We start from the raw sequence: 17,558 nt of genomic DNA on the forward strand, positions 1-17,558 counted from the left end.
ATAATTAATTTAAAAATGGAAAGAAAATATCACTTTTTAATTTAACCTTTAACCTATACTTGTATACATGTGTGAAAATACTGAATATATATGGTGTGTCTGTGTGTGTGTGTGTGTGTGTGTGTGTATGCGCGCGATATCAATGTGTATTTATAAATATAAAATTTATATTGCATGTATGTTTCACAATTTTAAGCTACATACTATGCAAATTTGAAGACATTTGAATCTATATATGTACCTATGTGTGTGTGTGTGTGTTTGGCAAAGTTACTGAATTTTCAAGAATCTGAATTTTTTTTTTTTCTGTTCTGGGTGCTTACATACCAACTGACTTCTGAGTATCATTGCTTCAAGAATCTGCAACATTTGGGTATATGTTTTGTTCTGTAGTAGTACTGGAATCATCTAAAAGCCTTGATTTCCCACCCAGCCATAACATAAGTGAGAAAAAATTTACTGTATTTGTTGCTTATTATATAAACTGATAGCTCTAACTTTTATAAATGACTAAATAGACTGAGGTCAGATGTGTGATAATGCTCTAGTGTTTTTTTTTTTAATTTTTTTCTATTAATTACACCAATTATCTCTTTCAACATTCAAAAATTGTCTGAATTTAATATATAAAGCAAACACAATCAATCATTTAAAAGAATTTCCATGTTATTTAATAAAAAACTTAACATTTTACTGTGCTTTATACTTTGCAAAATACTTTCAGTTAATCTCATGAGCATCTTAAATAAATATAGTCAATGATTCTGTTTAAATAATGAAGATATAAAAGTATAAAGAATCACCCTTGTGCCTATGGCTCAGGCATGTGTGCTTACTGGAATAAATTTAATGACCTTGGACAGCTAATATTAAAGAAGAAAAGTCTGATAACATATCACAAAAAATAATTCACATTTCAGATCCTGAGTGAAAAATGAGATTACATCTACATGGCAAGGGAAATATGACAATATATTTGGTTCATCTAGGCATTCTTCCTTTAGCCACCAAAATCTTTATCTAAATAAAAATTGCACTTTTTAAAGCATACTTAAATTTTGCAATAGGCATAATATCCAACTTTAATCAGTTAACATTGTTTCTCAATGATTCCAGTCTCACACATATGGATACTCAGATGACTGTCATTTTCAAGTCAACTCCAGTCTGTAGAAATCAGCATTGCAACTTAAATGTGTGGGACTTTGATACAAATTCATTTCTGCTTGCAGTTTATAGTGGGAATTTTCTCTTTCTAATTGTTTTCAAATCATAGCATTAGCTGTCTCTCATGTTCTTAAGGATGTATCACATTTCTCTGTAAAATAATCTAATTAAATTCAAAATTCAAGGGTTGTAAATTCTTTGGTATTCTTTATTATATTCAAGGCATTGGAGTTTGAGTATCAATTGTTTTCAGTTATATTTAGTTACCACACATGACTATATTGGGCTTCCCTGCCAAAGTTATATATGCCATTGTACCTATGCACACTATTTATTACGAATAATTAAGACTGCCTATTTAAGATCAAAATAAATATAGACTAACAGAAAGTAGATGAACTTGTGTATTAATTATCACATCTTTTACTTGCCTTCAGCTATCTCTGACCTGAAAGAGTTAAGATGAAGATTTAATCAACTATAATTAAATTAGATTAACTATAAATAAACTTCTAAATGGTGATTAAATAAAGCAATTAGGGCAATTAAAACAGTGTGTAAGTCAACAGATGTTGGGCTAAAATTGAAAATGTGGTGACTGATATTTCTTGTTAGTGCTTAGAAAATTTAAACTGAATTATTTTCCTTATACCATGTACTTACCAGCTTATTTTCAACTCCTTCCAGGTTGACACCTGAATAGTAGTGTTAACCTGTGTTGGTATTCCATTGCTGCTTGTGAGTCATATGACGGATGATGCTCATTCCTGTACGGCTCTCCTGCTGGTGAAGAACAGTTGTCTACTCCTGGTCATTACCAAGGCAAGTATAGATGGAATGTGTTCAGAGTTAAGGTAATTGAACATGTTTATGGATGGTAGAACACTATCATAACACGATGTTTGTAAACCCTGCACATTCTGTACCCAGACACAACTGCACTCTGCCCCAGCAGAGGTTTATAGCAATGGAACAGGGAGCCAAGTCCATTGAGCAAATTAATGGGACAATGATCACGTGTCACTTTTTTTCTTGATTTCATTCTTGATTTTTGTTTGCCACTGGAAAAGGTGTATTGTCTGGGGTATGGTATATATTTTTATGATGATTTAAAATTACTTAAAAATAATAATTCAGAAAAGGTACTTGGGTGTATTGCCTCAATTTACATAGTAATAAATGTTCAAAATCAATTTTAAATAAATTAACTGTTCAAAGTAAAATTTGCTTTGCACACAATGATTTGCTGTTTTGTAGAAATGAAAACTATTTAAATGTGTGGGTTACTTCCCTGGTTTTCTGAACTAGACTTTGTTAAGACACTGATTATCATAGTTAAACATAGGGTCCCTTTTGTCCACAATTTACTTCCACAGGTGCATCTGTGTTTAGTGATATAATTCAGCACATCTTTTAGGATCATTATCTGATATTATATTTATTCAAAATACACCTATAATAATGAGTTAAGGCTTTATGAAATAGTTCAGGATTTAAAAGCCAGTCGTGGAGTCGTGGTCACTTAAAACTTTAATTCAGGTAGACCAGAGATTGAGGAGAGTGGATTGCTATGAGTATGAGGTAACCATAGGTTATTGGATAGGATCCTGCCCCCAAAATAAAAAGAAAACCAACAGATAAAACTCACATCAAAATCATATCAATATAAGAATTTGAAGAATGAGATACATGTTGCTTCTTGAACAACTTCTTACTGCTTAAAGTACAATGACAAATTTAAACCACTAAATGATAGATACATATATTTAAATAAACTTTGAAAAAAGCTCAAAATTTATGTAATAATTCATCTCTTCAGTGAACTGATGAAATCTCTTAGCTCTGAAGTATTATGCCAGTTATAGCATTCGATTTTAGAACATTAAAAAAAGCTAAAAGAATAAATGGTAACAAATTTACCTCATTGCTGTTAAGTTTGAAGTGTCAAAAATTCTACTGATAGTAAGGACTTTTGTCTGTCTGTCCTCATCAGTGTCAAAAAACTACCACAGAAACAAATCAATAGTGTGAGAGATGCAAACAATTTCAAACCAGTAGTTAAAGTAGAACCATTATTCTTTTCTCAAGCTACCCCTAGCAAAAGGTGGATAGAATTTAAAGGGTAAAATCCATTCACTTTTCAAAGTGAGAAAATCTGCATGACAAGGATAGCTTCCTTTTACAAAAAGCAACCATACCAGCACTTTGTGATATGTGTGAAAATCAGAAGTTTTGACACCACTATTCCTTGGAGTAACTATTCCATTTTCTCCCAGACTTTAGGGAGTTTTTAATAAATTGTTTTCTTAGCACTTTTACAGATTCAGCTTCTATATAATTCTGACACCACACTCTGATTTTTTGAACTAGGTAAGTATGAAGTTTGTTTTAATTGGAAAACCTTTCATATATGTCTAAGAGTTATCAACAGGACATTTTACTCTGTTGTAAAATTTTATGTGTATGACTGTGAATACAGCAAGAAGTGTAGTCTCTTTAGTCAAGAACCAGCATCTAAATAAATTATTCAACTAAAGGTCTGTTTGCAGATAATCAAATTTATTGAATTACTGATAATATGAAGCTGAAGGCCTCTTTCACATACTCCATTTCTAATGATGGACTGCAAGTTACAGCATCCTACATAACTTCTCCTCACTTAATCAACATAATATTCTAGTTCTGAATTCTGCTTCTCAGAAGGAGGAATTTTAGAACACAATTCTTACACAGTGTTCACCTGTAGGTTTACTCAAAACCCAACAATGAATTAATTTTGAAAGAAGAAAGTAAGGAAAAAAAATAAATTCATTCTTACTTGATTATATGCACAATAAACTAGTATTAATCTAGGAAAATAAGTAGAAATATTATTGTTTATAAAAGTCATCTTATGCTGAGACATCCATCTCAATCTTAAACACATATAATTACTTGAAATTTCTCCCTTCCCTTTGGCACATCTAAACCATAGAGAAATTACATGTCTTTCAGTCCTTGGGGGACACAATGGGTTGAAAATGTACAGCATCATACTTTTTTAAAATATATTTAAAAACTCAATCTTTCAGTCAATGTTTAGAGCAAAAGAGGTTAGGAAACAGGTCCTTGAACAGTCTTTGGAGCACTTAGAGCTCATGATTTTGGAATATAATTCCTGCATCAAAGAAAAATCTCTACTCCCCCAAAGTCTTACTGAAATACAAATATTTTACTCCCACAGTTTTGTTCTCTCTAGTGGCTCAGAGGAAAACTTTGTAAATCCTTGGAGCTTGGCTCCTCTTTGAGATATGGATGGCAATGAGGCTTGGTTGTTGTGCAGTTATTTCACCGTTTCCATGTTTCATCTCCCTCCTGTAATCCAAACTGCAGAAAAGCCAACACGTGCTGATGAGCTGAATACCATGAGGCAATAAGATAAACCTGAACAGAGTGGAGGTTGGAGCTCCAAATAAACACACCAATATGTGTCAAATAAAAATATATTCTCCTGTATAAATCAGAAGAGATCATACAAATTAACAAATAGACAGCAACTATTGTTTTAACTCATACCTACACAAGCATTTCAAAACTACTTGAACCTTGAAGAAATATTTATTTTTTCCTTATTGGGAACACTTCTTATAATTTATTGGAAAAAACAATGATTTATGTTGCCTTAAATTCAATTTTATTGGTTTTTATCGAGAGTTTCACTTAGGAAAGTTATTATGAGGATTTATATATTGATAAATAAAGTAAAACATTTCTAAGCACCAGCAGAATTAAAGTTGTGTTGAACTCTATAATATAGCAAGCCTAAAAGCTTCAATAGAAATCAAAATCTCCCAAGATTTGGTAAGCAAGAAGTTCTGGGATTTTTCACTGGCACACCATGCTCTACTCTTCTCAGAGAGGGTACCGTGAATGTTTGTGCAGGCTGTCCTTGGCTCACTGACAAGACAGGACATGACTTTATCAGGCAGGTTAGGTGCCTTTGCAAGTATACAAAAGTTGCTATCTATTCACAAACTACTAAGTATTTTTTTTAATCAAATAAATAAACAATTAAAATTTAAAAAGAAAGAAAAAAAAGTTGAATGCCCAGTCTGGTCAGTGAAATCTCTTGGATAATCTAGTGAATGTTTCATCAAGGCAGAAACAGTAACAGTTAAAAATGGACACATATTTACAACCTCTTCTGGCCCACAAGTGAAAGTTCTTGTTCACTGCATGTAATACTTCCCCCTTTTCCTTCTCTTTTATTTATTTATTTATTTATTCTTTTTTTTGCTGCTGCCTTTCTATTCAGTACATTTCAAATGAACTGTCCAAGGCTATGAGTACAAACTCTCTGCGCCGTTTCCATACATGTCAGCCAGCCGTTTAAAGCGGGGACCCCAGTCACTTAGGTAGTCATAATTCTGATCAGAGTTTGAGCTAATGGAATCTAAAGAACTGAGAGATTCAGCAACTGAGCCATTTCCTTCAAAAGCATAGGTCTGAAGAGAGTCATATGGAGGAGCCCCTGGATCCACGTCAGCTTCTTTCAGTCTTTCCCAAATAAATTCCCTAAAAATTACATTATCTGGGATGCTTTTAAAAGTCGGTCGACTCAAGAACTGAATTTCAGGAGTCACATCTCTGCGGGTTTTGGTGTCTCGAACGACGTTGAGGTTTCTCAGAGCGGCCATGTCAAAGGCTTCAGTATCTTCTTCTCCTCCACCTTCGTCGTCGTACCTGACAATGTTTTCTCTAATATCCCTCTCCTCGTCAAAAATCAGAGGCTCTTTTTTCCGTCTTCTCATAGTGACGATGAGCAGGATCAGCACTGAAATGTGAAAAGGCAGAGAGAAAATGTCAGCAGTGGAGGAATGCCCTTAATGTGTGGTAAGACTCACACATTCTCTCATCTAGTTGACAAAGGGCTGGCTTCCCTGTTTCAGGGGAAATTCAATCAGTAGATGTGCTAAAACTGCAAACGATGGCTGTAAAATGGAATGCTTTTATACGTCGAAAAAGTCTTTCCATACCTGTTCACAATCGATGTCTTGCTCTAACCTCCAAAATATTTGATAGAACAAACTGAAGGGCTAGTTCAGAATAAATATAATACTTTCAAAGCCACACAAAACAAAGGGAACCTTTAAACTGCTTAATTTCTGGGAAGGAAAAATGTCATTTACAAATGTTTTGTGTCTAATTTAACAAGGGCAATGCCAAATGGAAATGGATTACAAAATTTGATCAGGTTCTTTGAAGAAATGTCTGGTCTTTGTTAAGAAATTCAGCTGTTCAATGAAATCCTGCATGCGCTGTCATGTAGAAAGATTAAAAGTTTTTTTTGTGATTCAAAATGTATTTAAAACAACACAAAAGTATAAATGGCCTTTTTAATGAAAATATTTATTTTTATTGTGTGTATGTATATTTTTCCTGCATGCATACCTGTACACCTTGTATAAGTTTGTTGCCCATGAAGACTAGATAAGTCTTCCAGGCAGCAAGAATATATTGTAGAGATTCAGTTGTGTAATAAAGCTATACTTTGACCGGCCAAGGGTCTGTCAAAAAGCAAGCCATTATTATGAATATTTGGTGTTACACAGTTCTTAATATTTCAGCTGTCTTCTGCTATGAAATTATTTTGTGTCCAAATACTTCCAAACCATTCTGGCAAACAGTTAAGCTTCTCAGACACTATTCCACTGGGTTCTAACTCCCCTGCTGAGCCTAGGAGACTACCAGGCTACCACATGCATATCTTTGTTTATTGTGCAAATCAAGTTCAGATCTTCCACTGCCCCAGAGCAACTTCTTAGATAAAAGAGGTTTCCTCTCACCAGGTGCTTCAAGCTGTGATGCAGATTGACTAGCTATCAGTGCTCCTCCCGCCCTGTCAGAAAACTGGCAGCAGAGAAGAACAGTGGCAGTTTTATTTTAGTGACTTACAGATTTCTTTACCCTATCACTTGTAGGTTTATAGTTTGGGCATATTTAGGATAGACTTGTAATGTTTTCACTTAACCACAGTAAGGATATATTCCTAGCATTTAAATTCCTTCTCTCATTTATTCTAGCTCCTTTCTAACTTTGGCTTTATTCTCTTCCCCTTTTTGAGTTGCAAATGAAGTTGTCAGGAAGCTTCTGGTGGATCTTGCAATTCTTATGTTGTATTGTAAGCATGAAGGTGTTGCTGTCTTGGAAAAGATATAGACAAGTCCAGAGAGAAGCGGGTGAATAAAAGGAGTTAGATGAAAGAGCTCCATGTATCTAGATTCATTCCCACGCTGCTGGTGCCATTACTTCTGGGCACCCTGGGATAGTAGAATATTAAGGCTGGACATAAAATATTATACAAAAGATGAGGACATTAGATTCCCATGGAATTGCAGTTACAGAGTGTGGTTAATAACCATGTGGGTGCTGGTAATCAAGCCTATGTCCTCTGGAAGTCAACCAGTGATTTTAAACACTGAGTTGTCTCTCCAGTCAAAAAAGAGTGAATTATCTTTTATTGCCTGCTAAAAACCAAAATGCTTTTTAAAATAATTTTTATTATATTTGCTTGAATTTTTCTGGAAGTTTTAGAAGACTGAAAATACACACATCACTATATTGTTGTTTGGGTTATATTATTTTTAGCCTGTTTTTAAGTGTGTAAATGGGGGGAGACAGACAGACAGGGAAAGTGAGAGTGAGAGTGAGAGAGTGAGAGAGAGAGAGAGAGAGAGAGAGAGAGAGAGAGAGAGAGAGAGAGAGAGAGAGAGAGAACATGAGCTTTCAAAATGTGCATGCGAAATCAGGACTGTGCCAGGTGTAGATGCTCACTTCCTCCTTATTTGAGTTACGTTTCATTTTTTTGCTCCTGTGTAATAAAGACTACATGGCCCATAGACAACTGGGGACTTTCTTGTCTCTTCCATCCACATCACTAAAGGAGTGCTGGGATTACAGACCTGAGCTACCTGGCTTGGTTTTTATGTGCTTTCTAGGGATTCACACTCAGGTCCTCACGTTATGCAGAAGCATGTTACCTTTTGATCTAGATCCCCAGCAGTCAGCATATTTTTTAAAAAAGGTGCTTAATGGGCAAGAAAGTGTAGCACAATTTAGAGTACTTGTCCAGTATGTCTAACACTACAAAACCTGTAAAAGGGGGGGGGGGGGTTAGACTAATTATAAAGTGTCAATCTTGCTGTTAATGTCTGAAGGAAAAATAGAGATTTTGTGAGTGGACTGACTGAGAGCTGATGAGGATGGGAACAAGAGCAATTAGATTGAGGGTACAGGACAAAAAGGGGTGGAGCTGGGGAATAGTTCAATGTGAAAAACATATGCCTGAGGCCTTGAGTTAAAATCACTAGGAGCTAGGTTAAAGCACAGGCATGGCAGCATGTCTCAACAACCCAAGTGTGAGAGACAGGCAGAAACCCAGAATCTAACCAACCAGCATTCTATACAAGTTAATGAAACCCAGGTTTCAGTGACTGAGGGAGAACCAGTTGTCTTCAGGGATGTGCTTACACATAAGTAGTCCAATTCCAAGAGGTCATCTGTAGACACATTCACATATGAGTAGAGCCTAAGGGACTTTTATATTCATTATATATATATATATATATATATATATATATATATATATATATATATAACAATAATAAAAATGATACCATAAATTTGGGGAGAAGAGAAAGAGGTTGGAGGGAAGGAAGGAAAATCTAGAGCTCTTGTAAGATATTTTAAAAAATAAAGCTATTATAAAACAAAGCTAATTATTGGAAATTTATAGATCATGTTCATTTCAGCAGCTTTTCATGATCTCTTCAGAATGAAAGCAATGACAACAAATGGCCTAATGAGAAGTCTAACAGAAAACAAAAGGATGGCATACTGATGGGGTGGAGAGGAAAGTATGAGAATGAAGAGTATGGTGATGGGTGGACAGGTAACAGCAGGTGGACATGGCACATGAGAGCAAATGACAAGATTTCCATGAATACATGACCTTAAGTGTGCAAAGTGAAGAAAGCAAGTGCTATGTAACTACTAGACTTTCTTTAAATTTAAATTAATGCTTATTAAAAAAATGCAAAATTATCAGTCCTTTATACTATTGATAGCATATTTTATACAAACCAATCATATTCTTACATTTGTTAAAAGTAGTTCTTATGTCACATTAAAATGCATTTCAACCTACTGTTAAACTTGCTGTTGCCACTCAAGTTTTCATAGACATGAACTCTGAGGTCAGCTAGTTTGGATCAGCTTCAGTTACAATATGAACGTGAAGTCTTTCAGTCTTGCTTGAAGATAAGAAAAATACTAGTTGTTTTGGGAGGTTGTATAATTTAACATTTCAATGACTAGGAAGAGAATTTCTAGCAATTTGAGCACATCTGAAAATTAAATTTAATCTTTATATAGAACACATGTTAACTGCTCTTCTAGGACTTTGGGGATGACTATTGTTAAAGATTATTGTTAAGTGAGCAAAGATATACATATGCATATCTATATGTATACATAGACATGCATACATATGTAATCTTAAATACTGTATCTTTCCATGTGGGAGGGAATTTATTTAAATAAAATAAAGACATTTAGAAGTGGAACTGTGATAATTATTCAAAAGAAAGAAACTTTGTTCCTCAGGTGTAAGCAAACATTGAGTAAACAGATAAAGATGGAGAAGGCTTCATGGAGAAGTACAAAGAGCTAAGCACTGGGACAAGGAGGAGATGTGGCATAGCACAGGTTCCTTGACAAGAGGAACACAGTGATCAGTCATTGGTGGAAATTGGGGCTAGAAGGAAAATAATGGTGGGAATGTCGATTTGAAGTGGTGAACCCACAGACAAACATTTTGAAGACTTCTTATAATTCAGATTTGACTTTCAAAACAAGTAATTGTACTGGGATAGTGATAGCAAGTAGAGAAGAGGAGATGTAACAAAAGATTATTGGGAAATAAATTACAGCACAGTCACACAGTAAAGGTTTTGCTGCTGCCCTAATTTTATAAGATTTAGAATTTAGGTTGATAACATTCCATTCAATATTTCTGAGAGAATCTACATAGGAAATCATATTAGACACATGTAAAATTGTAACAAGATGTTGGAAACAGTTCAAACATTGTAGACAATGTATACTCAGTGAAGAAACCAAAATACCTTCCTTTTTATATGATCCAGAGTATAACAAAAGCTTGTAGTCAACAAGAGTGTCATCTCATCAAATTGGAAGATGATAGGAAAAGAAGCAGCAAAATGTACAAAAGTGTCAAAGATGTACCGTCCCTAAATTGTGTTCCTGTATTTTGTCCTACTGATTTCTATTCTGATCTATTACATGTTGATCTATGGCAGACAATCATGTAGACATTTGAAATTAAATACACCTTTTTAGTAGTTAGCGTCAAAGTGCTTCAATCTTTTGGTCTTCTTCAACCTGCTCTTTGTGGAGACCATAGCATTATTCCCTTAAATTTTTACACAGATACAGATAGCTCTTTCAAATGATTTTAATATCACATCACTTAAGAGCAGCACTTAGTTTTAATTCCCAGAATCCACATGGTGACTTACAACTGTCTGCAACTCAGTTCTAGGACATTCAATGCCTGCTGTTGATTTCCAGGGGCACTTCCCTGTATGCATGGGGTATACAAACATGCATGCAGGCAAAACATTTATACACATTTAAAAAATTAAACAATCTTTTACAAAATTAAGAATCTAATAGCTATACATGATGAGTGAGGTTATATTATAATATAAAGCATACTATGAATACTTTATGAAAAAATTGATTATTCCTTTCAAGAATATTGTTGTGATGTGAAAAGAAGAGTGACCTGGGAGTTGAATTGGTTACAAGTTAACATCCATAAGGCACTTTTCTTTCTGTCTTGTATGAACAAACACTTTCTTAGTAGATGGAAAAGATACCTAAATTTTAACTTGTATTTCAATTGTGTTTTACTATGAAACAAACATTTATTTAATTGTTTTAAGAACTAAATATTGGATTTGTAATATTTTGGATTATACTAGAGGATAATTTATAAATATTTTACAAAAATATAATTCATTCTTAGCATCTATTTTACTTTATTGTATTTTATTAAAAAAAACCTACTTTAAATTTGTTAGTTACATATGTGATATACATCAGTGACTTACAATAGACTTATTTTGGATGGCTTATCTAAACTTATGATTCAGAAACCCTAGAAAATCTTGATTTTATTAGTCCTAAATTATTATTTACTAACTTTTCAATTCAAAGTTAAAATTTGACAATGGAAATAGATATTATCATTATAATTATTCCTGTATCCCAAACATTTGTATTTGACAAAATGAACAACTCTAGCCTAAAAATCTATAGGTGAATTGAAGAATTTATTAGGAAAAATTCTAGATATTGATGTCCTACTTAGGCTTTTAATATCTTTCTATATTTTATTTATGGTATCTTCTTTGTTTCTTTTTATTTAAGATTTAAGATTAAAAGTTTGTCACATTGTATCTGTGAGATAGTAATTAAATAGTAATAATTTGTGTGACAAGAACTTCATGTCTTGAACAAAAAAAAAATGGAGAAGATATCAGAAGATAGAAAGATCTCCCATGTTTATGGATCAGTAGAATTAACATAATAAAAATGGCCATCTTATCAAAAAGCAATCTATATACTCAACTTGGTCCACATCAAAATCCCAACACAATTCTTTAAAGACATTGAAAAAGCTAATTCTCAACTTCATATGGAAAAGCAAAAATCCCAGGATAGCTAAAACAATCCTGTACAGTAAAATAATTTCCAGAGGTATCCCCATCTCTAATTTCAAGCTCTACTACAGAACTATAGTAATAAAAACTGCTTTGGATAGGCATAAAAATAGTCAAGTTTGGGCTGGAGAGGCTCAGCGATTAAGAGCACTGTCTGCTCTTCCAGAGGTTCTGAGTTCAATTCCCAGCAAACACATAGTGGCTTACAACCATCCATAATTTGATCCGGCACCCTTTTCTGGCCTGTAAGCATACATACATACAGAATACTGTACACATAATTAATAAATAAATATTGAAAAAAATAGTCAAGTTGATTAATGGAATTGAATAAAAGGACCAGAAGACCCAAAGAACCAAAGACCCAAATCCACTTACCTATGGACACTTTACTTTTGACAAAAAAGACAAAATTGCACATTTGAAAAAATAAAGCATCTTCAACAAATGGTGCTGGTCTAACTAATGTTAGCATGTAGAAGAATGCACATAGATCAGTATCTATACCCTGTACAAAACTCAAGTCCAAGTGGATCAAAGTCCTGAACATAAGACTAGATAGACTGAACCTGATAGAAGAGAAAGTACAGAATAGCCTTGAAAGCATTGGAATAGGAGACAACTTCTTGACCAGAACACCAAATGCACAGGCACTAAGATTAACAATTAGTAAATGGGACCTTATGAAACTAAAAAAGCTTCTCTAAGGCAAAGGCCACTATAAATAGGAAAAAACCACAGTCTACAGAATGGGAAAAGATTTTCATTAACCTCATATCTGAGAGACAGCTGATCTCCAAAATATATAAAGAAATAAAAAATTAGATATCAATAAAACAAATAATCCAATTAAAAATGGGATACAGATCTAAAGAGAGAATTCTCAACAGAGGAATCTCAAATGTTTGAGAAACACTTAAAGAAATGTTCAACATCCTTAGTCATCAGGGAAATAGAAATCAAAATGACTGAGATCCCATTATACACATGACAGAATGGCTAAGATAGAAAAACACAAGTGACAGTTCATGCTGGCATGAATGTGGGACAAGGCAATCACTCCTCCATGGCTGATGGGAGTGAAAACTTGTACAATCACTTTTGAAATCAGCATGTTGGTTTATCAGAAAATTGGGAAGTAATCTACCTCAAGACCTAGCTAAACCAGGGTATATATTCAAAGATTTCTTCATCATATCACAAGGACACTTGTTCACCTATGTTCACAGCAACTTTATTTGTAATAGACAGAAACTGGAACAAACCTAGATATTCCAAAGAATGGAAAAAGAAAATGTGGTACATTTAGGCAGTGGAGTATTACTCATCTGTTAACAACAAATTCGTGATGTTTGCAGGCAAATGGATGGAACTAGAAAAAAGTCACCCTAAGTGAGGTGATTCCAACCCAGAAAGAAAAACATGGTATCTATTCACTAATAAGTATATATTAGCTGTAAGTAAATGATAATCATGCTGTAATCCACAGACCATGAAGGACTAGGTAACAAGCAGGGCTCAATGGGATACACATAGACCTCCCTCAGAAGAGAAAATAGAATATATCTCATGGGTAGATTGTGGGTGAGGTGGAGGATGAGAGTATTAGAAGAGACAGCTGGAAAAGGTTGGTGTTTTGGAGTAAGGTAGAATCCTAGTGCAATGGTAACTCCCAGGATTCTACAAAGGTGATCCCTAGCAATAGAAGATACAGAACCTGAACCAGCCATCTTCTACAACCAGACAAAGCTTCCAGTGTAGGGACTGAGAAACCAACCCAGTCACAAAATATTGAATGTACATTTTGTCTTCCATACATGATATGCTGGGGTAACGGTGGCACAGAAATTGTGTGAGTGGCCATCAATGACTGGTCCAGTCTGAGACATATGCTACTAGAGGGAGCCCATCCCTGACACCGCCTGGAGGGCCAGGAACCAGAAGATGGATGGCCCTAAGATGGAGCTAAGATAGAACCAAACACAACTGGAAAAAAAATGTCAGTGTAATAAAGCCATAATGATATTCTGCTATACTCATAGATTGGTGGCTAGCCAATTGTCATCAGAGAGGCTTCATCCAGCAGCTCATGGAAACAGATGCAGAAACCCACACCCAAACATTAGGTGGGGCATAGGAAATCCTGGGCAAGTGGGGAAGGAAGGATTGTAGGAGCTAGAGAAGTCAAGAACAGCACATGAAAACCTATAGAGTCAACTAACAGTGGGGCACAAAGTGACTGAACCGACAACCAGTGAGTTTGCAAGGGACTGACCTAGGCACTCTGCACATATGTGACAGTTGTGTAGCTTGGTATTTTTATGGGACTCCTAACAATGGGAGCACAGGCTGTTTCTGGTTCCTTTGCTGGCTTTTGGGACCCTACTCATCATTCAAGTTTGCCTTGCCTGGCTTTAATACAACAGGAGATGCCTATTCTTACTGCAACTGGTATTTTATGTTTGGTTGATATCCCTGGGAGGCCTGTTCTTTTTTGAATAGTGATAGAGGAGGATTGGATGGTGGGGGGCATTGGAGAGGTGGGGGGAAGAGATTGGGAAGAGAGAAGTGAGGGGCATCTGTGGTCAGAATATAAAACAACAACAATAATAATAATGCTAATAATAATAATGAATCATTTTTACATTGCAGTGTGTGTGTGTTGGATATTAATTGCATTTTATTATTTTTCTGTTTTTCCTCATGTGAATTTGGATTTTATGGGCATCAGATCATAAATAGTCATAATGAATAGACATCCAATTTTCTGTCCACTAAGGATCAATCTCTCAAAGTTTGTCTACTATTGCCACATCTTGATTCTACCACAGCCCATTCCCTCATCCCAAGCCAGGGAGAGAACTGGAAACACTTTGCTGAATTCCTCCAAACAAATATCCATCTTCTTCACCTACATTTAAGCCCAGTAGTTTTTTTCCTTTCAGATAAAAGCTAGCTGAATCCAAAGGTATTCCATCTGAGATTGTGATTGCTCTTAAATTAGAGAAACACCAGGCTTTTGTGTTATATTTCAGAGACCAATGAATGGATTTTTAGTTTGCTAAAACTACTGTGGGACTTCTATCCTTTTTGTACATGGTGCTTCTGTTCTATGAAACTATGTGGGAACATAGTTTCAACCACTAGAAACTTAACTTGAGTCAACTATCTGTACTCTTGACAGAATATGATGGGTTCTCCATAGCAAGTGTAAAAGAGAGTAGGAGCAGGATAAGGGGAAACAGGGAGAGGTGGGAAGGTTAAAGGCTGTTCTTTAAGTCTCTCCCCGCCAACCAGTACTTGCTTTGTTGATGATCTTAAAAACATTTAGGGGAAACAGTCCTCAAATTCTTTCATTGGTTTCTTTCCTCTTTTCCCCTCACTTTTCCTTGGTGAGTCTAATGCACTCATGCTTTTTCCAATCTTTAGAACAGAGAAACCTGGTATCCCCACATCCAAATACCCTTTCTTTTTTTCTGGATGAACAGACCCTATTTTAAAATGATTGCTGACAAGTTCACCAAAATGAGAACATATTAACAAAGCAGAACATAATAAAGTATCCAGAACTGTAATAGTTTTTTTTTTTTAATTACTTTTATCACTAACTTTCTTTTTACCAACACTGTTTGGATTCATGTTACTTTCGCTCACAGCACTTAAGAAATGTAGATTTAATATCACTATGTTTCATGTAATTTGTATCATATCATATGATTTTTCTCAAATAGGAAAACACTTAGGACAGAAACTTCCAGTTCATCTTTGATTCAAACGTCAATTTCTTTCTTGTCTTCATCTAATGTATACATTTTACTTCAATCCACCACAATTTGGGAATGTAATGGAGAGATGTGAGACTCTTAAAATTTATTTACTAGATGATAGGTAGTTCTAAGAGATGTGAGACTCTTAACATTTATTTACTAGATGATAGGTAGTTCTAAGAGATGTGAGACTCTTAACATTTATTTACTAGATAGGTAATTTACTTCCCTCTGTCTCCATTTCCTCAAATACAAAATAGAGATAATACTAGTGTTCTATCATATAATCTCTAGTTCATAGTACTTTTGTAAAGAATAGGTGAGTTTGTATTTATAAAGTAACACACAGTAAACATTTTCTGGTCCTATTAAATACTAATACATATCTAAGTAACTCACACAGTCAAGCCTTATACAAACTAGTTCCTATTTCTTCGAACATTGTAACCAGTAGACAAAAAGAACTATTGATTCTATTTAGGTCCACATGATTATAATGATCACCAGAAATATATCCAATGAATCTGATATTAATCATTGTATCTTCTGAATGATGAACGATAAATAATAGGTACTGGGGCTTTTCTTGAGTGCGTTAAATATATAGCAAAGCTTATAAAATCTACGTATAGTGAAATGATCTGTACGGATCATTAGAAGCACTTTGTCTCCTGTGTGCTTTATTGTATATTGTAATGATACATAAGAGATGGTTTGAATGAGACATGAGTAACAGAGAGGAGGAGAAGAAGGGATGGGAGGGAAGAGGGAAGATCTCATCAGTCCTCAGCCTCACAGGGCTTTTAGGCTTCAGCAAATTGTGTATACATATAATTTACACATGGTACCTGAAAGCTAAGTAAATAGATGATAGAAAAGTTTAATGAATGCTAAAAACATAATAAGTAGGTATTGTGATATTGAGGACAATGAGGGTAAAGTTTGTTTATGATTATTCACAGTGCTGAGAACATGCTCCTAGAATGGCAAACATAAATGGAGGGTATAAAGTATTATGTGAACCTAAAAGGATGTAGGAAGAATATTTCAGAAAAGTAGTAATTTTAGGGTTGAGGATTTAGCTCAGTGGTAGAGAAAGGCTCTGGTTCAATCCTCAGCTGGAAAAAAAAAATGTCTCATAAAGTAGCAATTTAAAAATAATGGAAACCAAGTTTCCTACAGCGCTTCCTCAGGGATGATGAAGGATTACACAGGTGGATACCTTTCTGAGGGTGAGTTGTGAAAGAATATGTCCTGCTTTGAGGAAAAATTCTGGCTTCTTTAAACATATGCATTCCTTCAAAATTTTTTCAAGAATATAAATATAACAACTTGTTCTATAATTACATTCTAAGAAGAACACAGGAATAGAACTGGAGACCAGAAAAATAATGCCATCTGAAGTAGGACCTAAGGTCAGGTCTATAGGACAACTGGAGGACAAGGCTTTCAGTTTGGATCTATGGGCTGTAGAATCAGAAACACACACATGTTCCCAGAAACAAAGGGGCAACAATTTAGCTTGCACTTTTAAGCCCATTTGGCACATCCTTTAAAAGGAATTAATTACAGTTGATGTAGCCCAAGTGAGTCATTGAGACAAATATAAACAAGTACAAAACAAAATTTTCAACTGATGACAAGATATCTGGCATGTCTACTGGAATGTGTCCTTTATTTATTAATGATTCATTCCTGCTTTTTTTCTACATACATACACACACACACACAGATAGACAAACACTCACACACACACACACACACACACACACACACACACACATACCCCACACACACAGAGCTATTAATTGGACCATAAAATGGTCTTCCAAATATT

General features: G+C 34.7%; 1 protein-coding gene across 13 annotated transcripts in view; it reads right to left on the minus strand.

Annotated features, from left to right (window-relative positions):
- Positions 1–3,705: 3,705 nt before the first annotated feature.
- Positions 3,706–17,558, minus strand: part of Cdh7 (cadherin 7) — a 133,717-nt gene continuing 119,864 nt past the window's right edge. For all 13 annotated transcript variants that reach the window (XM_036202906.1, XM_036202901.1, XM_036202900.1 and 10 more), the window contains one exon: positions 3,706–5,980. In XM_036202906.1, the coding sequence (XP_036058799.1) occupies positions 5,487–5,980 (494 nt within the window). In that variant the 3' untranslated portion in view covers positions 3,706–5,486. The remainder of the gene's footprint in view (positions 5,981–17,558) is intronic.

The sequence above is a fragment of the Onychomys torridus genome, chromosome 11, assembly GCF_903995425.1.
Source record: "Onychomys torridus chromosome 11, mOncTor1.1, whole genome shotgun sequence".
NCBI lineage: Eukaryota > Metazoa > Chordata > Mammalia > Rodentia > Cricetidae > Onychomys > Onychomys torridus.